General features: G+C 42.7%; 2 protein-coding genes across 3 annotated transcripts in view; one reads left to right on the forward strand and one right to left on the reverse strand.

The window, feature by feature from the left end:
* IL1RAP (interleukin 1 receptor accessory protein) overlaps nt 1-23,272 on the reverse strand; it is a 236,369-nt gene that overhangs the window by 206,000 nt on the left and 7,097 nt on the right. The gene's annotated exons all lie outside the window — the stretch shown is intronic.
* LOC117366944 (transmembrane protein 207-like) lies at nt 6-22,557 on the forward strand. Of its 2 annotated transcripts, none has more exons than XR_004540668.1 (4): nt 6-383; nt 15,887-15,931; nt 20,244-20,371; nt 21,993-22,557. XR_004540668.1 is itself a non-coding variant. In XM_033959019.1 (4 exons), exons 1-4 carry the CDS (start codon nt 953-955, stop codon nt 22,142-22,144), a joined length of 429 nt encoding a protein of 142 aa, XP_033814910.1. In that variant the 5' UTR covers nt 947-952; the 3' UTR covers nt 22,145-22,557. The 2 variants fall into 2 exon arrangements, 1 of the variants encoding a protein (XP_033814910.1); XM_033959019.1 differs by lacking the exon at nt 6-383 and adding an exon at nt 947-1,056.

Consider the following 23,272-nt stretch of genomic DNA (forward strand, 5'->3'; position numbering starts at 1 on the left):
GAAAACCCACAGGAGGAAATTCTGTTTTAAATTCAGAGCAAGAAGTCTGAAGAAAGGGGAAAGGTTGAAGCACCCGAGTGTTTGTGACACTGGTCTGTCTCCTGTAGGATGAACATTTGCATTTTGACCTTATTCATTTCTGTTCTAAGAGCTCACAAACCTGTGTTCACTCCTGTGTGTAATTTCTCAGTCATTAATGTATTCCATGATTTGAGTATAATTTACAGAGAAACAGAGCCATTCCAGAGCCCTGGAAACGTCTCCACCTACGGCAAGGAAACTCTCGCAAAGGACTTTCTGTGCTCGGAATGAGAGGATCTGCTGGCTGAGTTCTCCCTCTCACGACTTCTCACACTGGAGTTTTCTCCTTTGCTTTATTTCAGGTAAAAGGTTTCTTATTGGTGCCAGAATTTTCCCTACACTTTCTTCTGCTTGGTTGCTTCAATACACCAGGGGTTGTATTTAGCGAATCACTTCTGTTTTGTCACTGTGAGAATTATTTATTGGCCGAGGCTTGCTGTGATTTTAAATTTTGCTGGCACTTCACAACTCAGAAGAAAGTGTGGTCTCTGTTTGTTTCGTTGCATTTCACTGCCTCCTTGCAAAATTTTCTGATTGCGGTGGATGTCCTGCTACTCTTTGCTGCAGTGAAATCCCTGACCGAATGACCATTTTCAGTGGAAGAGCTCCCTGGTATTCAGGGGGTGTGTTATCTGGCAATTCTGGGATCCCAGCTGCCATTCAAGTGGGGTGTTTTTTTCAGCACCAACACGTTTTGGCTTCCAGGGGCAGCACAGTGGTCTCCAACTCGGAGAAGTTGGTACAGGCAGTCCCCGAGTTACAGACGCCCCCAGACTTACGTACGACTCGTACTTAAAAACACTGTTGCAGCTTCATTTGAGTTCACTGAGCAGCATTTCTAGTGGCCTAGACTCCTGCACCAGATTCAGGGATGATGCACGGCCACATTAAGAGCAGTGTGTGGTTGTGCGTGCTGTACCTTACAGGGAACACTGGACTAGGGACAGTCGGCCCTTTTGTCAGATGGGAGCAGAGGTAAGCAGCCAGAATCTTAAAATTTGCAAGTTCTGAGTTACATACAAATCCCACTTAAGAAGAAGTTTAAAAATGTTAACCTTTTTCTTAACCTGGGGACTTCTTGCACTTATTTTTTTTTTTTGTCTACCTAGCAATTTATAAGACGGCTCTAAGTACAATTCTAGGCTGTTTGCAACCAATGAACACATTAAAATGCTGAAATTACATGTTAAGAACAAATACAATTAAAATATAATCAGCTCTAATAATTTCAAATACAACTAAACTTAGTTCAAGTGTTGTGCAATCCTTGAAAACTAATGCATAGGACAGGATCCGAATTGCCTCACTAGACAACCAGGGGGGAAGTTATCAACGTGGGCTCCCATTAAGATGTGCTATTTCACCACAAGTCACGCTTTTGTAGCAAAGGACCCACTTTACGCATGGCTTGTGGTAAAATAACACATCGTAATGGGAGCTGCTATACTTAACGTTACTCCTCTGCTAAAGTCACTTCGTTGGTTTCCCTTCCGTTTCCAAATACAATTCAATCTCCTCTTACTGACCTACAAATGCATTCACGCACCTGCCCCCCACTATCTCTCTTCACTTTTCTCCCCCTATGATTTCCCCCCCACCCCATGAGCTCCGCTCAGCGGGTAAGCCCCTCCTATTTGTGCCCTTCTCTTCAACTGCCAACTCCAGACTCCGTCCCTTTTGCCTTGCTGCGCCATACGCTTGGAATAAGCTGCCCAAATCCCTACGGCGGGCTCCATCTTTGGCAGTGTTCATGGCCCAGTTAAAAGTCCACCTCTTTGAGAGTGCTTTCAACTCCTCTCACCTTGGGTTCTGCATCCCTAACCCTGTATGTCATGTCTGTCTGTCCAAGTTAGATTGTAAGCTCTTCTGAGCAGGGACCGTCTATAAATGTCAGCCCGCCTCTTTGAGAGTGCTTTCGATTCCTAACTCCTCTCACCTTGGGTTCTGCATCCCCAACCCTATATGTCATGTCTGTCTGTCCAAGTTAGATTGTAAGCTCTTCTGAGCAGGGACTGTCTATAAATATCAGCCCACCTCTTTGAGAGTGCTTTCGACTCCTAACTCCTCTCACCTTGGGTTCTGCATCCCCAACCCTATATGTCATGTCTGTCTGTCCAAGTTAGATTGTAAGCTCTTCTGAGCAGGGACTGTCTATAAATGTCAGCCCACCTCTTTGAGAGTGCTTTCGACTTCTAACTCCTCTCACCTTGGGTTCTGCATCCCCAACCCTACATGTCATGTCTGTCTTTCCAATTTAGATTGCAAGCTCTTCTGAGCAGGGACCGACTATAAATGTCAGCCCGCCTCTTTGAGAGTGCTTTCGATTCCTAACTCCTCTCACCTTGGGTTCTGCATCCCCAACCCTATATGTCATGTCTGTCCAAGTTAAATTGTAAGCTCTTCTGAGAAGGGACCGTCTATAAATGTCAGCCCACCTCTCTGAGAGTGCTTTCGACTCCTCTCACCTTGGGTTCTGCATCTTTAACCCTATATGTCATGTCTGTCTGTCCGAATTGGATTGTAAGCCCTTCCGAGCAGGGACTGTCTATTAAACGTCAAAATGTACAGCGCTACATATGCCTTTCAGCAATAAATAGTAGTAATAATAGTAGCCCATGTTGATAACTTGTGTCCTAAACTGCCTTGTCTTTAATATGCATCAAGTTAAAGCTCCCAAACGGAATGAATTTGCAAAATAAACTTAGCGGCATTTAGTTTTGGCACTTTGGAGTCTCTGTTGAGGATCCTACATACTGCCACTGATCAAGTGTCCCACTAAAGATGCCCTGTGGTCTTAATAATAATAATAATAATAATAACTTTATTTTTCTATACCGCCATAGTCAGGCGACTTCTAGGCGGTTTACAATGTAAGAAGGCTGGACATTCAGCGAATAACAAAGGTCTTAGTACAGTACAATGCTAATACAATACAATAAGTCCACATATAATACAATACAGTAAGTCTAAATACAATACTATACAATAAGTTTAAATACAGTACCGAACAAAGAGTCTAGATGCCGTACAATAGTCTAAATGGTAAACTTACATATTAATTGGAGATCTAAGGGTAATGAGTGTCTGAAAGATTTAGAACATCCATGAGGGGGGGTCTTAGTGGGGGAGGGGACCATTTTAGTCAATGAATTTAGCGAATAGGGTGGTTTTGATCGATTTGCGGAATGTATTATAAGTCATATTTGGTTCGTTTATGTGGTTTTTCAGCCAGGTTTGCTGTCTGTTCGCTTGGAACTTAAAGGTTCTGTCCAAGAAGGATTTGTATCTGCAGCCTGTAGTCTTTGGGTATGCAAAGATGTATTTGTTTCTGGTCGTTCTTGTGGGGTTGTGTAGGGTGAAGTGAGTTTGTAGGTATGAAGGTGCTAGTCCCCAGGCTTGTTTGAAACAGGTGCAAGCGAATTTGAATAGAATTCGCGCTTCTATTGGAAGCCAGTGCAGCTTTTTGTAGTAGGGGCTGATGTGGTCGTTTTTTCTAAGTCCGAAAATTAGGCGAACGGCGGTGTTTTGTATTAATCTTAGTTTTTTTATTGTTTTTTGTGGGATGCCTAGGTAGATGATGTGATAATGGACTCTCTTTGGACAGAGGAGATATCCAGTGCAAAGGCCATTGTTATGCCCTATGCTGTCGCTTATATTGGTTACAGCTTTGAGCATAAATTGTTAGGAGATGCAATTTGAGGATTATTAAGTTTCCAAAATGATTTCCCATATCGGCAATAGATATATTTAAGCGCTACTTAAGTGAAGTTTTGAAAGTACCTGAGTCCTCCTATCCACCTCTCTCTAAAACATATTACTTACCTGTGAGATCTAGGTCTCAAAATCCCAATTAGCAGAATTTATCTGCAGATAGTTTGGATTTATCTAATTTCCTGGAGAGGTCGGAAACTGAGACTCAAGTATCAGCCACTTTATTGGTACAGTTTGCTATTGATTCAGATAGGGAATGGTTGTTAAAATTGTTCTTCAAATATAAAGATGGTCCAATATCATAAGAATGCACCCAGATGTTTCACGTCCGACACAGAAGAGAAGAAAACAGTTTCTTATATTGAGACCTAGGGTGGTTCAGTTGGGGGCGACCCTTGTTTGGAGGTACCCCCAAGGTATATAAAGAGAACAGAACGTTTTCTACGAACCGCAGCAGTTATCTAAATTTATTGCATCTCAGGATAGTAAGTAATTGCTTACTCTGATTCTTTTAATCCGTTTAGATGAGAAAATATTCAACGGCAGTTGAGCCTCCTTTTGGTTTTCCTGGTTATATAATTTGTATGTTAAATTTCAGCAATTTCAGCTCCGTCTCTATTTGATAGTGGACTAACTTTACCTTGAATTATTTGGATTTAGTGATATTTTCTTTTTCATGATATTTTTTCTTGTGTTTTGATTGTGATTGTCAAAATTGTAAAATTAATAAAGAAATATAAAGAACCCCCCCCCCCATAAATTGTAAAAATACAGAGAAGGGATATGAAAGAGATGGGCGGGTTTTCATTCGCAGCGGCTGCGATCAGATGTGTGACTCATAATAAACCAAGTTTATCTGGGTTGTTACTATGAGCTTTTCCGTTGCAAACAGTTCCCTGTAGGAGATCTTCTTTTCACCTTCGGGCAAACATATTTTAAAGGTTTTGATCTTTCTAATGAGTTTCAAAGAATTCAATATTCAGTCATCGGCGGTGAGCATATTGCAGACTTCCGGCTTGGAATATCTAGTTATTTTTATGCTGGCTAACACATAACCGTTTGAGTTGAGATTCAAGACTTAAGCAACCATGGGTTACGCATTAAAATACAGCAAATATTTATGATGGCTCATTTATGCTAACCTGGCTGCTTAAGGGTTGAATATCAGTATTTAATTGCCAAAGTGCTCACGCCATCCCTAGAATGTTCCGTCACTTAAGTGCCATTGCATATTGTTGGCTAGCCTCGACCAAGCAGCTGGCTCAATCATTTTGAATATCGGACAGTATATTTCTAGTGACTAAGGGGCATATTTTTCAAAAAGCAAAAACATCTAAAAAGTGGCATGAAAGGACGGATGGACATTTTTCTCACCAAACCCTTCCAATTTGCTCTTTTCAAAACCCATTTTGTTGATGGATTTCCAGGCTATTCGTCTGCATAAGAACATAAGAAGCGCCATCTCCGGAACAGACCCTAGGTCCATCAAGTCCGGCGATCCGCACACGCGGAGGCCCCGCCAGGTGTACCCTGGCATAGTTTTGGTCCCCATATCGCTCCAAGCTTCTCGTAAAGAGAAGTGCATCTAGCCTACATCGAAATCTCAAGGGGGGGGGGGTGTAAAAGGTGCGGTTTGGGCAGAATTAAGGTGAGTTTAAGATTTGAATGTTTTTCTGCAATAATCGAACATTTTAGAAAAAGCCCAGGGCACAATTTGGATGTTTGGGGGACAGACCTATTTTAACAAGAAATAAGTGCCCAAACTGATGAGATGACCACTGGAAGGATGAAGGCATGACTCCTCACGTTTCCCCAGTGGTTACTCCTTAGAGAGCAGTGTAATGAACTATAGAGATGGAGACTCAGAAGGAATATGTGAGTCTTCCAAAATCCACCCAAATCCCACTGTACATACCTACGGTACAGGTGGTACCTGCAGGTATAAGGGCTATTGGTGTGGTGTACAATTGGGTCCAGTTGGTTTTGGGTGGGTTTTGGAAGGCTCATTATACAATATAATGAAACTATGGTGAGATGTGTACCTGGGACTTTTATGTGAAGTTCACTGCAGTGCCCCTAGGGGGCCACGCTGCTCTGTTGGGATGTCTACTACAAATACTGGGCCCTCCTACATCCCAAAAAATGGTTCAAAAAGATAGATGCACTCTGCACAAACACATCTGAGAAATTGCCGTTTTTGAACCCCCCCCTAAATGGATGTTTTCCTGTTTTGAAAACGGTCATGCTCCCCACTAGAATTTTGTGGCTCTTCCACACAACGTCTCTCAGATATAGATGTCATATCGAAAATTGCCCCTCTACATTTCCCATTGGAGCGGGTAGGTGGGTGAGCATCCGACATGCCTAGTGACAGTAGCCCCTGGACAGTCAGCAATCCTGGCAAAATGTTTTTGAAAATCCATAAAAACATGCTAATAATACCAGGAATAATCACTCCAGCTGCGTTTGAGCACTCCTTATTCCAGTCACCGTGTCAGTGCTCCGTTTTCCTTAAACTTCAGACGCACGTTAAAAGGAAAATCTGTGTTGACACGACAGCGAAAAGACAATCATCGTGACAGAGAGGGTTCTGCGACAGATGGGTCGGTTTCTTGCTCTGAAAAACGTGAACCACTCACACACCTGCTAAAAAGTCATCCTATCAGTAACATAAATTGCAGTGAAGGAGAATACCTTGAGAATACGTAAGTAAGAAGAATTAGTATTCCATAATCATGGACACATTTAACAGAATGTAAATATCTTCTGGACATTCTTTCAACTCCGTTTTCCCCCGTCTTCTCTCCGTGTCACTTAAAATTACGCTCCTGAGCTGTAGATGAGGCTGTGCAGGGCACACACATGAGATGACTTCTGTGTTAACGCTTTGGATTGTCTGGCAGTAGGCTTCTGGAACAGGAGCATTCTCCTGGTTTGGATTTTTCTCTTTCACTTACTTTTCCCTTTCAGGTTCCCATCTACAAGTGTGGTTTGAAAAATTTGGTAAAAAAATCAAGTTAAACAACATATACCCGTCCCACCACCCAATTTTATAAAACCATAGAGCTTTTTATAGTGCCAGCTGCTGCAGTAACAGCTCCCACGCTCAAAGAATTCCTATATGAGCATCGGAGCTGTTGCCACCATGGCTGGCGCTAAAAAAAGAGGGGGGATGGTCTCCATCGAGGGCTCTACACTTAGGGCTCCTTTTATGAAGCCGCGTTAGCGGTTTAACACGTGTAATAGCGCGTGCTAAACTGCCGGCCGCGCTAGACGCTAACGGCAGCATTGAGCTGGCGTTAGTTCTAGCCATGTAGTGTGGGTTTAGCGCGCGCAAAAAAAGATGCGTGCGCTAAAACCACTAACGCGGCTTCGTAAAAGGAGCCCTTAGTCCAGCGAATTTCCAGTTTCTTTCTTATCAGAGGGAAAATAGCTCACAAAAAAAACCCTGAAAACTCACTGGACTCTTTTACTAAGGTGCGCTAACCGATTAGCGCGTGCTAAACACAAACGTGTCCATAGACTAACATGAACATGTTAGTGTTTAGTGCACGCTAAATCGATTAGTGCACGCTAATTTATTTAGCACACGCTAAACGCTAATGCATGCATGTTAGTCTATAGCCGCGTTAGTGTTTAGCGCGCGCTAATTCAATTAGCGCACCTTAGTAAAACAGGGGGTAAGTGTAGAGCCATTGACGAAGACTACGTTCTTTAACTTGCTTTTTTACCCAACTTTTCAGACCTAACCTCTTTTTATCCCCCTCTTTTACTAAGGTGCGCTAACAGATTAGCGCGCGCTAAACGCTAACGTGTCCATAGACTAACATGCATGCATTAGTGTTTAGTGCATGCTTAATCGATTCATGCACACTAATTGATTTAGCGCACGCTAAACGCTAACACATGCATGTTAGTCTATGGCCTCGTTAGTGTTTAGCGTGCGCTAATTCAATTAGCGCACCTTAGTAAAACAGGGGGGTAAGTGTAGAGCCCTTGACGAAGACTACGTTTTTTAACTTGCTTTTTTACCCAACTTTTTAGACCTAACCTCTTATTATCCCCCTCTTTTACTGAGGTGCGCTAATCGATTAGCGCGTGCTAAATGCAAACGCGTCCATAGACTAACATAAATGCGTTAGTGTTTAGTGCGCGCTAATTCATTTATTGCACCTTAGTAAAACAGGGGGTAAGTGTAGAGCCCTTGACGGAGACTACGTTCTTTAACTTGCTTTTTTACCCAGCTTTTCAGACCTAACCTCTTATTATCCCCCTGTTTTACTATGGCGCGCTAGCCGATTTAGCGTTCGCTGATTTAGCGTGCGCTAATTGATTTAGCACATGCTAATGATTAATGCAGGCTAAATTCTAACACGCCCATTATATTTTGTGGACGCATTAGCATTAAGCGCGCGCTAACTCGATTAGCGCGCCTTAGTAAAAGGACCCCTATGTTTGTAATGATGATGATTGTGATGATATAAAAAGGAGTGGAGGGGTCAAGTGGTTAGAGCTGTTGCCTCAGTCCCCTGAGGTTGTGAGTTCAATCCCGGCCTACTCCTTGTGACTCTGGGCAAGCGACATAACCCTCCATTGACCCCAGGAGTCACAGGGAAGATAACTTAAGAGCACCTGCTTCCTATTCGATGTATTGTAAACTGCTTTGGGTGAATCTCTTCATGAAAATGGAGTTGATAGATAAAACAGTTTTAATATGCCGTCAATGCCAATTGTGCTGGATGGTTTACAATAAAATTAACAGTCATAAAATTCACTCGCTATGCCACGTCTCACCATATCATCTTTTATTATGTTTTACCGTGCTTTGTTAGCTATCTTTTTGCCATCTTTGTAAATGTTTATCTTGATATCTTTTACCATACTTTAGTCTGAGAATGCAGCACCGTAGTTGGAGCTGCAGCCTAGGCAACCTGAGGTTGTGGGTTCAAACCCACACTGCTTCTTGTGACCCTGAGAAAGTCACTTAATCCCCCCATTGCCCCAGCTACATTAAATAGATTGTGGGCCCACGGGACAGACAGGGAAAAATGCTTGAGTACCTGAATAAATTCATATAAACTGTTCTGAGCCCCCTGGGAGAACAGTAAAGAAAATTGAATACATAGTATGAAAAGTTTCTTGCAACCAGAGCTGATACTGTGATGTCACAATGCCTCATTCCACCAATAAGAGCCAACCTCATCAGTGATGTCACAATGGCTTGATTGTCCTATACTGGGCTCACTTCTAATACATTTTGATTTCTAGAGTGGTGCAGTGGTTAAAGCTACGGCCTCAGCACCCAGAGGTTGTGGGTTCAAACCCCCGCTGCTCCTTGTGACCCTGGGCAAGTCACTTAATAGATTGGGAGCCCACCAGGACAGACAGAGAAAAATGCTCAAGTACCTGAATAAATTCATGTTTTGAGCTCCCCTGGGAGAAGAGTATAGAAAATTGAATGAATAAATAAAAATTAAAAAATCCCATCCTGTAAACGTTTTTATGGGATTTTGTCTTTCCATCTTATTGGATGAATTTGAAAGAAAGTTTTAATAATGATCCTGTTAGCTAATGTTTTTATTGTGTTTATTCTGTTGAAACATGTTTTAGTATTTTTAATATGTATGCCTGTAATTTTGTAAACCTCATAGTTTTTATACGGTATATAAATTTTTAAATAAATTCTCATTTTACACATCAGTGGCATAGCTGGGGAGGGGGAGCTGAGCCTCCAAACCACCCCCTCCCCTACACAACTATGGGCTCGGGTCCTCTCCAAACGTTTCGCTCCTGGCTGGCAGGATACCGAAGAAATTCATTTGTGAGCTGATCCCCCTTCTCCTTGCACAGCTGCAGTACAGAAAGTTCCTTCTGCCGACACAGGAACTCCTCGTGCATGCTTGGTTTGCACAAGAGCACACAATTTAACCAGCCAATGACTGTTTCTTGCCGCTTAAATCATTTTGATTATCAACCAAGTTTGTACTTCTAAACTAGCTAACATAAACCTGTTTTTGTGCCAGCACAATCCAAGTTGATATTTCACATTTAAGTTTTCAAACTGTTGATATTTTCAACATTTTTTCCTAAAATAGATGTTTACGCTGCATGCATCCAGTGCGCAAACATCCATGTCTCCTGTCATTTAGAACAGCCTTTGCATCAGCAGATTCAGTTGTAAAATGCTTGTGAGACTTGAGACGTCCTGATCATTGTTCTCACTATGCTAAGCAGGAGTCCTCCTAAGGCATTGCTGCCAGTAGGGGGTGGTGTTTCAATATTATGTTTTCAATCTCCAGAGGGTTCATAGACAAAACCGCCGAAGACAAAGGCGTGCGCCGACAACTGAGCGCAAGACGGAAGCGTGCACCGAAGAAAAAGAGTGTTTTTAGGGGCTCCGGCGGGGGGTTTAGTTGGGGAACCTCCCCCCCACTTTACTTAATACAGATCGTGGCAGCGTTGTGGGGGGTTTGGGGGGTTGTAACCGCTCTCATTATACTGGAAACTTAACTTGTTTCCCTGTTTTTAAGAAAAAAGTGAAGTTTTCAGTAAAATGTGGAGGGTTACCACCCCCAAACCCCCCACAACGCCCCCACAACGCAGCGCGATCTGTATAAAGTAAAGTGGGTGGGGTTCCCCCCCCACACCCCCATCAGAGCCGTTTAAAACAGTCATTTTCTTCAGCGCGTGCCTCCGCATTGCGCTCAGTTGTTTTGATCTGACACCCTCCAAAGAGATAGGCAGATTCCCTGGAGTCCTGCAGAGCTTTCCTGTCCTTTGCTATTGAAAATGTAATAGTGAAATAGCCAAATTAACAAAAAAAATAAAAAATCCACACAAGTTGAATGCAAAAATCATTCAAGACCCCAAAAGTACTGATACAGGGACTATCAACCAACATGCAAAGTCGATGGAGAAAAGACCTCAGTGTTACCAATAATATGTTAGCATTGATATCCAGAGGACGAACCTAACTCCAAAAGAAATTTTGAAGCAGGAAGCACGTGACCCAGCACTGGTTGCCGATAGAGGCAAGAGTGATTTTTAAGTTCGGCTCTCAGTGGGTTATTACCTAGTTATCTCATGGATCATTTTATATTTGCCTGTAGAAAACATCGGCTCTTTCATTTTCCTTCTGTAAAAGGATGTGTGTATAAACGCTTCCTTAGCAAGATCTTAGCGAATCAGGCAGCATTATGGGATAAACAAATTACATTACATTACATTATGGATTTCTATTCCGCCTATACCTTGCAGTTCAAGGCGGATTACAAAAGATTTGACTGGACATTTTCCAGTGAAGATACAATTTTTTATTTTAGGTATCTTTAGTAGGTATCTTTTTCTATCTCTACTTCTTATTTGGCATTTAGAAAATTTATGAAGACTGTTTTATTTGGTAAATATTTTAATTAATTAATCGTGTTTATACCGTGTATACTTGTATTTTAATTTTTGTTAACCGTACAGAACCGCAAGGTAGCTGCGGTATATAAGAAATTTTGTTACGTTGTTATCCTTGATCAGAAAAACTCCATTCTTATTTTTACGTCATCAATCAAAAATCATATGTAAACGTCATGCAACCAAAATCCGTATATTAAATATAAACAAAATAAACTGATCTTTGGATAGGTCGTCCACTTGCCAGTCAGCACGTAGCAAGGAGAGCAGATGCGCAAAATTCCAAACACTTGGATAACACCTCAGATTCTTTGCGGTCAAAATGCCGCCATCTCCATATCCAAAAATCCAAGCTCCATACTATCGGATTCCCACCAGGGCCCAGCCCCCACCCCACTGACAGGGCTATAGGTGGAGGACTTCCACTGAGCTTAGAGCAGGGATCTCAAAGTCCCTCCTTGAGGGCCACAATCCAGTCGGGTTTTCAGGATTTCCCCAATGAATATGCATTGAAAGCAGTGCATGCACATAGATCTCATGCATATTCATTGGGGAAATCCTGAAAACCCAACTGGAATACGGCCCTCAAGGAGGGACTTTGAGACCCCTGGCTTAGAGGGAACCGTGGTCCTGATTTGCACGTCTCAATAATGACTTCTAAAATGGGGCTGAACATGCATTATTTGGTACCATGTGCAGATTTTTGCAAATAAGCAGCACAAAACTGAAAGAAACAAGAGAAATGATTTTCTTATAGTGTATATTTTATGCAGAGATGGGGGGTTTTCTGTACATGCATACTTTCAGACAGGAAAAACCACAGACTTTATAAAGAACATTGCAGCTTCCTTGTCATTTTTGAAAAGACGGATCTCCCATAATGCATAATATTAGCATGATTTGCTGTCCTTAATCCATTGATATCATTTCAGTTTCAGCTTGCATCTTTGAACAGTAAGGGCTGCTTTTACTAAGGTGCGCTAGCGTTTTTAGCCCACGCGGGAAATTACCCTGCGTTACGCTTCTAGAATTAACGCCAGCTCAATGCTGGCATTACGGTCTAACGCATGCGGCAATGTAGCGTGTGGTATTCCACACGTTAAAGCCCTAGAACACCTTAGTAAAAGGAGCCCTAAATCTGTGTTACAGGATAAGACTTTTTTTAAATAATCTTTATTCATTTTAAAACACTTTCAATAAGTGGAAACAACATAATTATACATGTAACACTTTAGACATCACTTATAATTTTACAATATTCATATAGAACATTACCCTCCCCCCTAATCTTTATCATTAAAGTAATTATAAAATGTATCATATGTTCAGAGTTCTATTATACATATTTTAAACATAAGTTATACATATTTTTAAAAAACTTTTAATAAGATTTTGTATTTGTGTATATGGGTTTGTCATGGCTGAATTGGGGAGCATTATTGAAGTTTTGAATTAAAGCGATAATGTAGGCTGAGAAATAATTATTGTTAAGAGCTGGGTGTCGGCATTTACACCAAGTTTCAACTGGCTTAAATACCAGTTCCCAGTTATGGGTGCGGGGATCGCTTCTATGCACTATTCCGTGTAAATGACACTGGATCTTTCCCAATTGTGGACGCAGGGATCGCCTCTATGCACTATTCCGTGTAAAAGACACTGGATCTTTCCCAATTGTGGGCGCAGGGATCACTTCTATGCACTATTCCGTGTAAATGGCACTGGATCTTTCCCAATTATGGGTGCGGGGATCGCTTCTATGCACTATTCCGTGTAAATGACACTGGATCTTTCCCAATTGTGGACGCGGGGATCCCCTCTATGCACTAAAATCATGTCACTTCAAAAGGTTCCTAGACAAAACTTTCTCCTTCCAGGCAGCCAAACTTAACCCTTGGTTAGCTCGAATTATACTCGAGGCCTCACCTACCTCGCCTTCAGAAAACAACTCAAAACACACCTATTCCGTGAACAGAAAGAACCCTTAACACTCTCCACCACCTCCCTCCCTCCCACCTTGTACTGGAACCCCTACCTACTCCTCCTTACTGTACTCCCCAAACCCCAATGACTTCATTGTTTGTAACTTCTGTTTAAATGACTTCCGGTCAGCTAATTCTGTTTAACTGACTTCCTAACTTCCACGACTTCTTCATTTGTAACTTTGTTTAACTGATGTGAACCGCCTAGAACTCTCTGGGTATGGCGGTATATAAAATAAAAGTTATTATTATTATTATTATTATAAGATTAATCAAAAATACCACCCTTCTCTCCTATTATCATCTGTATAAATAATCAATTAAAAGACCTTATAATCCTCCCCCCTCCCCCCTCCCTGGATGTGCATTTTATCTAACAAAAATCATAACTATAATAATTCTACAAAAGACGACAATGGGATGATACAGGATAATACTTGAAAATACAATATAACAGTTCAAAACATCAAATAGTAAGCAAAACATAAGAAAACTATTAATACATTGATGGTTCTACTGCAAGAAAGCTCAGAATAAAGGTCTGGCACTAAAAACTGGAAAAGATTAAAGGGGGCGGGGTGGGGAATTCATCAAGAAGCAGTAAAGGTTTGCCCTTCATTGAACCTTGATGTCCCATGGGCATCCCAGTAGCGCAGTTTGCGGAATCTCATCTTCTAGCAATGATGCTACCTGTAAGCCCCTTGCAACATTATTCCTGTGTTCCAGGAGCATCGGATAATGCAATGCTATGGCCCAGTGATGAATTCCTTGCCTCCTGGCCCCCAGTCCCTCCATGTATGGACCCCTTGGCCCCAATCCCCACATATAGGGCCCCCCTGACCCCCACTAGTGGCTACCTCAAAATTTATTGGTGGTCCAGATAGTCCTTTGGTGGGGTCCAGACGGGATCAAGTGGGGCTGGCCAGGAGCGATGGCCAATTGTTTCTGGTCCTTCCAGTACCACAGTCAAAATGGTACCCTATGTAGAAATCTCGCATGACCACGGCTAAGGTTATATTTTCATATAAGGCCAATGTGCATGCAAATGTTTGTGTTTATTTGGTATTTGTAGACCGCATTTTGTTTTGACATCAATGCAGTTTACATAAAAACAACGAAAGTAAAAGAACGCCATTTCATTAAAAGAAAGAAAAGGATTTAAAAAAATGTTTAATAGTGGCTGCAAAAGTAAATGCTAAATTAAAAAGATAAGTTTTTAAAAGAACTCTGAATTTATGATAAGATAATTCAGAACAAATTTCAAATGGAATGGAGTTCCATAAAAACAGGACAGAAGCAAAATAGCGCAGAATTACGATTAGACGTTAAGGACCCCTTTTATTAAATCACGATAGCGGTTTTTAGCACAGGGAGCCGCACTGAATGCCTTGCGCTGCTCCCGATGCTTATTGGAACTATATGAGCATCAGGAGTAGCGCGCAGCATTCAGCGCAGCTCCCAGCGCTAAAAAACACTAGCGCGGTTTAGTAAAATGGGGCCTAACTTAAGTAAATGCACAGAAGGCAATGACAAATTCAAGTATTCCATAACAATGCACCTAATTTCTGGGAATGCTCTTGGGATTCCGGAATGTTATTATTCTTTGGGATTCTGCATGGAATGCTGCTACAGTTTGGGTTTTTGCTGGGTACTTGTGACCTGTATTGGCCACCTTGAAGACGGGATACTGGGCTAGACCCAGTAAGACTGTTCTTATGAGGGCTCTGATGATAAAGGGTGCCAAAATCCCAATCTGGCATCTAGAAGTTTGAAAGTAAACTGGGCTAGGATTTTGGCACCCTGGGTCAGGGTCTCACCTGGTCCATAGGTTGAGTCATCCCTGGATCTAAAGAAAAAGAGATTAGACTTTATGGGCAGGCATCAGAACCTAAGAATAGCCTTACTGGGTCAGACCAATGGTCCATCAAGCCCAGTAGCCTGTTCTCACGGTGGCCAATCCAGGTCACTAGTACCTGGCCAAAACCCAAAGAGTAGCAACATTCCATTATCTCACAGTAAGCAAGATTCCGGAACCCCAAAGAGTGCAACATTCCATGTGGAATCCCCAAAGAGTAGCAACATTCTAGAATCTCAAAGAGTGGCAACATTCCATGTGGAATCCCCATAGAGTAGCAACATTCCATTATTTCAGAGTAAGCAAGATTCCGGAACCCCAAAGAATGCAACATTCCATTATCTCAGAGTAAGCAAGATTCCGGAACCCCAAAGAGTGCAACATTCCATGTGGAATCCCCAAAGAGTAGCAACATTCTAGAATCTCAAAGAGTGGCAACATTCCATGCGGAATCCCCAGAGGGTAACAACATTCCATTATCTCAGAGTAAGCAATATTCTGGAACCCCAAAGAGTGCAACATTCCATTAGAATTCCTCGGAGAGTAACAATATTCCGGAACCCCCAAAGAGTAGCAACATTCCATGCTACCAATCCAGGGCAAGCAGTGGCTTCCCCCATGTCTTCCTCAATAACAGACTATGGACTTTTCCTCCAGGAACTTGTCCAAACCTTTCTTAAAACCAGCTGCACTACCGAATGCTAGGCATGTTTTCCTTCTGCCCCCTCATTTCCTCACTCAGACGTGCAATGTGAAAACAGTGACCTGTGAGTGATCCTATTTGCATTCACCTTCAGTTTTTCAATGCAAATCTTTCCTTCAGCGCACTGATAAAGCTTTTATCCTTAATTTTCAGGTCTCTGATGTATAGTGCACAACCCGTCAGCAGCTGGAATGTGTGGTGAGTATTAAGGGCATCCAGTCAAAATTGGATTCTGTTCTGCTGAGACATGACATTAATTCCGGTCTGTGTTTATGCAAAAAGTGAAAATGTTCAGTAACCATTTGTCAGTTTTACAATTTTCAATAAAAAATAGCTGAAAGTAAGCAGAGAACCAAACACAGATTAATGAATGAAGCGGCCAACTTCCATGGACAGATTCAATCTATCGACACTGGTACGCATCTCTAATATAATCTTGAAACGTGTCAGTAGTAATCAATCCGGTCCTCAGGTGTACCCAGGCCAGTGTGCTGCCAGGACAACCACAGTGGAGAGACATGCATGCAAATATATCTCATGAATATTAATCATGGACAGAAGACACCTTAGAATAATCAGCTGGGCTCAGATTTTGTCTATGTTCTTGGTTGTGACATTAGGCATTTTGGGTGGGTCCTGCCTGCGCCCCACCTCCAGAGCTGGGGCTGCAATGGGTGGTGACTCGCCCTTCCTTGGAGGTGGAACACTGGGCTACAAGGAGGCAGAGCACTAGTGGGATCAGCATTGTAGCTCATCATTCCAAGAGAGACTAGGTGGGCCTAAGCCACGACTGGGCGGGCAGGACCCATCCAGGCCCACTTGTACCCCTAATGAGGTAGACACTTGGGGGGAAATTCTGTAACTAGTGTCTAAATGTAGGCATTGGTAGGTGCCCTGCCCATGCCTAAGTACTTGAAAAATGCAGTCAGAAATGACAGGGTTGAAGTGCCAACCGATGCCTAAACCAAAGGTGGTTCAAATGGCCACTGGAATCGCAGCTAGGCAGCAGAATGCCAAAGAAGGTGTGGCCAATGCCAGAAGTGGCGTTAGCGGGCTAACGTGGCTACCCAGCTGCGAATCAGGCAAAAATAGGCAGCTGAAATGTAGGCCTGGAATAATAATCATTTTATTTTTCTATACCGCCTAACCAGCAGTTCATAGCGGTTTACACAATAGGTGCTCAGCATACAATATAATAATATCATATATAATAAAATTCTAAGTAACTAATACAAGCATTAAAACTAATGAATAACAAAAAAATACAATATAAACTAAAATAAGTATGGGTAAAAAGATTAAAAGTACATTATAACTACATAATAATATGAAAATCAATAATGTATATTATATTGTTTAAATAAGTGGCTTTTAAGATGTTTTCAAAATTGATAGTAAGTAAGAAATGGAGAAACAAGAAGATTTCGATATGAATTCACGAATCCTGTTTGGAATGCTAAGGTCCTATCTAAGAAACTTTTGTAACGACATGCATTTTTAGAGGACTGTCCATAACCCGGCATTTGTCTGGGTTTTTGAAAGCCCCTACAAGCTCCAGCTGCATCTGGAGGACCTCTGAGCATGTGCGGATGATGTCGCCCACATCCGCACATGCTTCAGGCCCTCCAGACGCAGCTGGAGATCTTCGCAAAGAGAGGAGGCTTTCTGGGGGCGGGGCTAGAGGAGGAACTAGGCAGGGCTGGAGGCAGAACAGGGCAGTGCCATGTGTCCAGGGTTTTCTGTTTTTTTTAAATATGTTAACCCCAGGCTGGACTGGTCTCTCAATTGGCTAGTGCACTTTCCATTTTGCTCAGCTGTGAACTTTTACCCCCCACGCCTCCTCCCATGACAGATACCTTCTCGCCCAGTGTACATCTAATTCCTCTTGCAATCCACATCTCTCCTGCAGGTGTTTCTTACTGGTATATTTCTGAATAATGGCGCCATCTGCTGGTGAACTGCCACAGAGTCAGCCACTCTTTGTGCTACAGGCCCAAGCCAGAAACAATTTCAAGATGGCAAGTCGGCCTGACAAAGCCTTAACGCTGAATCTGCTAATGAAGGTCCATTTTACACAGAACACAGAGACTAGAAATGATACAATCCAGATCAGATCATTTTCTTTCACTATTGACTGCACATGCTCAAAATCTCATTTATTCAATTTTCAATACCATTCCCCTAAGGGAACTCAGAATGGTCTAAATGAATTTATTCAGAAACCCAAGCATTTTGCCCTGTCTGTCCCGGAGGGTTCATAGTCTCATGTTTTAGGGTTTTGTTTGGGTTTTTTTTTTTTTTTTTTTTTGGGGGGGGGGGGTTCTGCTCTGCTCGTTCTCATTGGTTAACAACATAAAACAATATGGGAAATATTGTTGACTTTTCCTAAATTGTTTCAAACGAACAACCAGCCATAATTGCTAATTACTGGCCCAAATAATACTGCCAGTCTTTGGCAAAATTGTAGGAGCTCCAGAGCATATCCCATTCCCAGAGCAGGATAACACATGGGGCCAGGTCAACCCTTGGACAAGACTCAGCATTTGCCTAGGGCTGCAGCTTTTGGGGCGCAGTAAAGAGCAGCTGTAGTCAACACAAAACAGCCACACAAATTTAAAAAAAAAAACCCATCAGCACCTATTTTGACCTCTAATTTTATGGGATTTTTGTATCAAGATCAAGATCTTGCAGGAGTTGCAGGCTAGGGATCTTATATGGCTGATAATATGCCTGGGGTGCCCAAGTTCTGCTAACATTACACACAGTCCACCTCCCAGCTGGATGGGACAGGATAAATTTGAAAAGGACCATGATTATGTTTAGGCCAGGCCTTCATTCTGCTCAAATAATAAGTTCCCCCAAGACAACTGGCCTGTCCTCAGAGCAGTGTCTTTCAGTTGCTCGATGCCATCCTCGTTGGTCTTGGAAATTCCGATGCCAGATGTTCTGGGCTGCAAAGTGAACCTGTGGGTTATATTTGTCCTTTTTAATGACAAGGTAATGTCAGTGAAATAATGATTTATTTATGATGTCTAACTTTGAGGGAAGAAATTTAGATGGGGAAGATGTTCTTCACTAATGAAGGATGTCTCCCTTGAGATGAGGGTGCAACAGAACACCTATGCTTCCAGACAGATTTCCTGGGACATCAGGCCGCTCAGTGGTATAAATTAATATCTGAATTTGGAGTATTGAGATAAAGCAGCAGATTTCTGCATCTCAATGGCCACGAATTTGGACTTGGAGGATGAGATGTACGGCGTCTGCATCTATGAGACAAACGTGGTTTTTCTTGTTACACAGAGCTTTTTGGACCCCTGTTCATTTACAGAAATTGGATAGTTCTAAGTCTAATAGATGCTGGCACTGGCATCTCGAGGTAGGGATTTTGGATCATTTACTGTTCTATTGTCCGTTGATACTTAAAGTTTGGAGATCCATTTGGGATCAAGTGAATAAATTATTGGAAAATCCAGTGGCATTGACGATACTTTGCTATTTGGCAAATGAGTTAATGAGGGCCAAAAGCCAAATATCTGCCCACAATCATAAATTTCTCTGTATTATGACAAGGGTTGCCATACAACTGATTTTGAGGAATTGGAAAAACTGGGATCGGTTAAATTGTACTTTCTGGTGGGAATCTCTATGCCACATTTTTGAAATGGAGCATATGATGGCCATACAACAGGGCCATTATGGGACATTTATGGATGTTTGGGAGCCCTTGACAGAATTCTGTAAGGAGTGATTGTTGATTTTGCCCTTTGATCAGACACGTCCAGGGTGAGTGGGGAGATACTTTTAATTAGAGTGCAATTGTTGGATATGTAGAAAGGGGGGGGATGATATATGTATTTTGTCATAAAATATAATTTGATAGAATTTAAGTGCTTTTAAAGTGTAAAATGTCTGTAGAATATGTTGCACTTATTTTTAGCTTTAAAATGAAGAAAGATATTAAAAAAAAAAAACAAAAACCCAAACACCTAAGTCGAACACTGTTTTTAGTTTCTTGGTCAAACAGTTCAAGGTGTCTGTTTTCAAGAAATACAGTCCGAGCTTCTTTATAACACTGATCGGCACTAGGTACTGTCCTCCTCTCTTACACTTTATACATATCCAGCTGTATACAGCATTGATCTCTAGTAACTGTTCATACTGTACCAGCCTTTAACTTACTATAACACCCTGTATCCTATCATAAACATCCTGTAACTGTTTTCCTGTTAATATCTTGTACCTTATTGTAAACACCCAGTACCCTGTATCTTATTGTAATCATCATGTAACTGCTTTCTTGTTATTACCTTATTGTATTCACCCAGTACCTGCTCTCTTTGTATTATCCTGTATCCTACTGGTAACATTGTACTCTCTCTAGACACGACTTTCACTGTAAACCGCTTCGAACTTAGGGTATAGCGGTATATAAGAAATAAAATTATTATTATTATTATTAGGTAGGGTTTCAGTGCTTTGTCTTAGGGTCCCGTTGCTTCTCTTCCAGGTTTTGCCTTCTCCTCTTGCTGCTGGTGGTCCTCTGCTGCGTGATCTTTTGGATCCTAAGACGCAGCGAATGTTCTTCAAGACGCACTCTTACCGTGGTGGTGCTTAATGACTCGGATGCTGTTTACGGTTAGTGCACATCTGGGTTTTCTGGTTCTGTTGCTGGGCAACGTACAAATGTAGTTAGATTTCATCAAATTCAGAATGGGGCAGTTCGCTTGAATTTTGATCTGAAGACGTCTGATCATGTCACTCCATATTCTAAAGAGCTTCACTGGCTTCCAATCGAGGCCTGAGTATTGTTTAAATTTTGGACCCTTTGCTACAAAGCTTTATATTTTTTTATTTTATTATTTATTTATTCAATTTTCTATACCAGGGGAGCTCAGAACAGTTTACATGAATTTATTCAGGTACTCAAGCATTTTTCCCTATCTGTCCTGGTAGGCTCACAATCTATCTAATGTACCTGGGGCAATGGGGGGATTAAGTGACTTGCCCAGGGTCACAAGGGGCAGTGTGGGTTTGAACCCCCATTTACAGGATCGATTCACTTTCTTTAAAGTAGATCGTCCTGTACGAGTTACTTCTGCATTCGTGTTTCCTTCTGTTCGAGGTTGCGTTTATAAGACGTTTTTACGATGACTGCCTATCAGGCTGCCAGTTGGGTTTGCGCTGTCGCGTTTGAATATACATTTCAGAAAATTATTACAATCAACTTTATTTGTGAGGTTTTTAGGAAATAGCGATAATGGTCACTCTGTAGCTCTCTGGGGCTCTTCAGTTTCTTGTTTTTGTAAACCACATCGATCTGAGGGGTTTTGCAGTGTAGAAATGAAATGTAATGTAATGAAATTCTGTCCACAGAGACACCCACAGTGTGATCATGAAGTTTCTATACTACTGAACAGCTGCAATCAGTGGCGTATTAAAAAGGGGAGGGGGGAGAGTAGATCACCCCAGCCACTGTCTTGGTGGGGGCACCGACACCTCTCAGACCCTCCCCCATGCCACGCTCACACCCTCCCTTCCCTTCTCTTTAAATCTTCATCAGAATGAGCAACTTCTCAGGCCTGCTGCTTGTGCAGGTCTGGCTCCCCTCTGAAATCACTTCCGGGTCGTGGGGCCAGGAAGTGACATCAGAGGGAAAGCCAATGCTGGTGTGAGCAGCAGGCCAGAGAAGTCGTTCGTGCTGGCAAAGATTTAACAAAGTACGGGGGGAAGGGAGGTGCGAGTGTTCAGGTCTTTATCTGCCGTCATTTACTATGTTAGTTATAGAACAGGGATCTCAAAGTCCCTCCTTGAGGGCCGCAATCTGGTCAGGTTTTCAGGATTTCCCCAATGAATATGCATCGAAAGCAGTGCATGCACATAGATCTCATTCATATTCATTGGGGAAATCCTGAAAACCCGACCGGATTGTGGCCCTCGAGGACTGACATTGGACACCCCTGGCCTAGGGTCATTTCCAGCGTAAACCACACCTACTTTGACCTTAGACGCTGTTAGGCGCCTCTGTAGACGTGATTACAATGTCCTTTTTTTTGACTTTTTATTTGGTTTTAAATCATGCGGTCAATTACCGCACCAATTAAAACGATTAAGTTAGGCTTACCGCCAACTAACTTACGGCGCCATTTAGAGAATTTGGGCCTTAGTGCCGATCTTTCCCGACGGCCATTTTTGAGTACAATTTATAAAATTTGCCCCCTAAATGTACCGAGATTAAATTTTCTTACTGTTTTTTCAGTGACGGAAGCATCACGCTGCTCTCATGCTGGAGACCATCCTCACCCTCAGAACCTGAAGCTTGCACGCGCGTATCCTGCCATGCGCGTCGGTGTTCTGGGCCCCTCAGCCCCACCCTCATATGAAGAAATTTTTAAAGCAAACACATGTTGATCGTACATCCCCTGACCGAGGAAGAAAATGAACGCTCGTACTGCAAAAAACTCGCTGGCCAGGCAACCGTTGGTCAGTTTTGGCCATGACACTTCACGCCTGCTCATAGCTTAACTTCTGGCATTTGTCATACAGCCTCCGTGTGCCCTAATATCCTTTTATCCTACTTTGAATACAGTTGCAGTAATATTGCTTCTTAGCTAGGGTTACCCGACATCTGGATTTACCCTGCCGTGTCCTCTTTTTAGAGGGCATGTCCGGGTGTCCGGATGGCTTTTCAAAACCCAGCAGTTTCTCCGGGTTTTGCAAAGCAAAATCGCGTCAGGAGGGACATGCGCGGATGCCCTCCCGACCGAGACAAGCAGCCTGAGGGGTCAGGGCTAGGGGTGAGGCTAGGGCACGGTGTTTGTGTAACAGGGCGGGGATGGGTAGAACTTGGCGGGCCTGGGGGGCGGGTCTAGGAGTCTGGATTTTACATACGTAAAATCTGGTAATCCTATTCTTAGTTAGTATGAATCAGGGAGGCCGAACTCAAGGTTGCCAAAAGGACTTTCAAAGCAGTGATTGCATGTCCTGCTCTCACCACCGTGGTCTCTTCTCTTCATGGCCACGGGCACTGCTGCAACTTTAAATGTGAGAATGGGGGAACTTCCTGTTCTCACATTTAAACCTGGGGTGGTGCCAGAGACGTAGTGTGGAGGAGAGCACAGTTGAGAGAGCAAAACAATATTTTCTCTCCATCGTAAAAGGTATGCTGATGCCAGCCCAGAGGATGAGGACGGCAGCAATGCAGATAGGGGGGGGGGGGCAGAGCAACAGTTGGCTCAGGGTGCCACAGCCTCTTGAGTCAGCACTATTTTGGGCAGGGCCGTAGCGAGCTATGTGCGGGCAGTGTGGCCACGTAGTTCCCAAGGAAGGCAGGGGCTCCAAAATTGAGTCCTGTTCATTGCTTTCCCTGCTTGGCTGTGACTCAGTGGGTGGGATAGGAGCTCAAAGGGGAGTGGGGGTGTCCCAAGGGGTGCATTTCTGGCTTGGGACAGTCTTGATTATGGATATAAAAATCAGCCTCCTGGAGGGATGTGGAAGGGAGAAGTGTCAAGTTGGTATGGGTTCTGTCGACAAGCTCGC

This window comes from Geotrypetes seraphini, chromosome 9, assembly GCF_902459505.1.
Source record: "Geotrypetes seraphini chromosome 9, aGeoSer1.1, whole genome shotgun sequence".
In the NCBI taxonomy this organism is placed as follows: Eukaryota; Metazoa; Chordata; class Amphibia; order Gymnophiona; family Dermophiidae; genus Geotrypetes; species Geotrypetes seraphini.

Coding starts and splice junctions, on each gene's coding strand:
- LOC117366944 (XM_033959019.1), top strand. CDS start 953: ATGATGCACGGCCACATTAAGAGCAGTGTGTGGTTGTGCGTGCTGTAC. Junction 1,057..15,886: donor TTTGTCAGATGGGAGCAGAG/GTAAGCAGCCAG, acceptor CTTAATTTTCAG/GTCTCTGATGTATAGTGCAC. Junction 20,372..21,992: donor TGACTCGGATGCTGTTTACG/GTTAGTGCACAT, acceptor CTGTTTTTTCAG/TGACGGAAGCATCACGCTGC.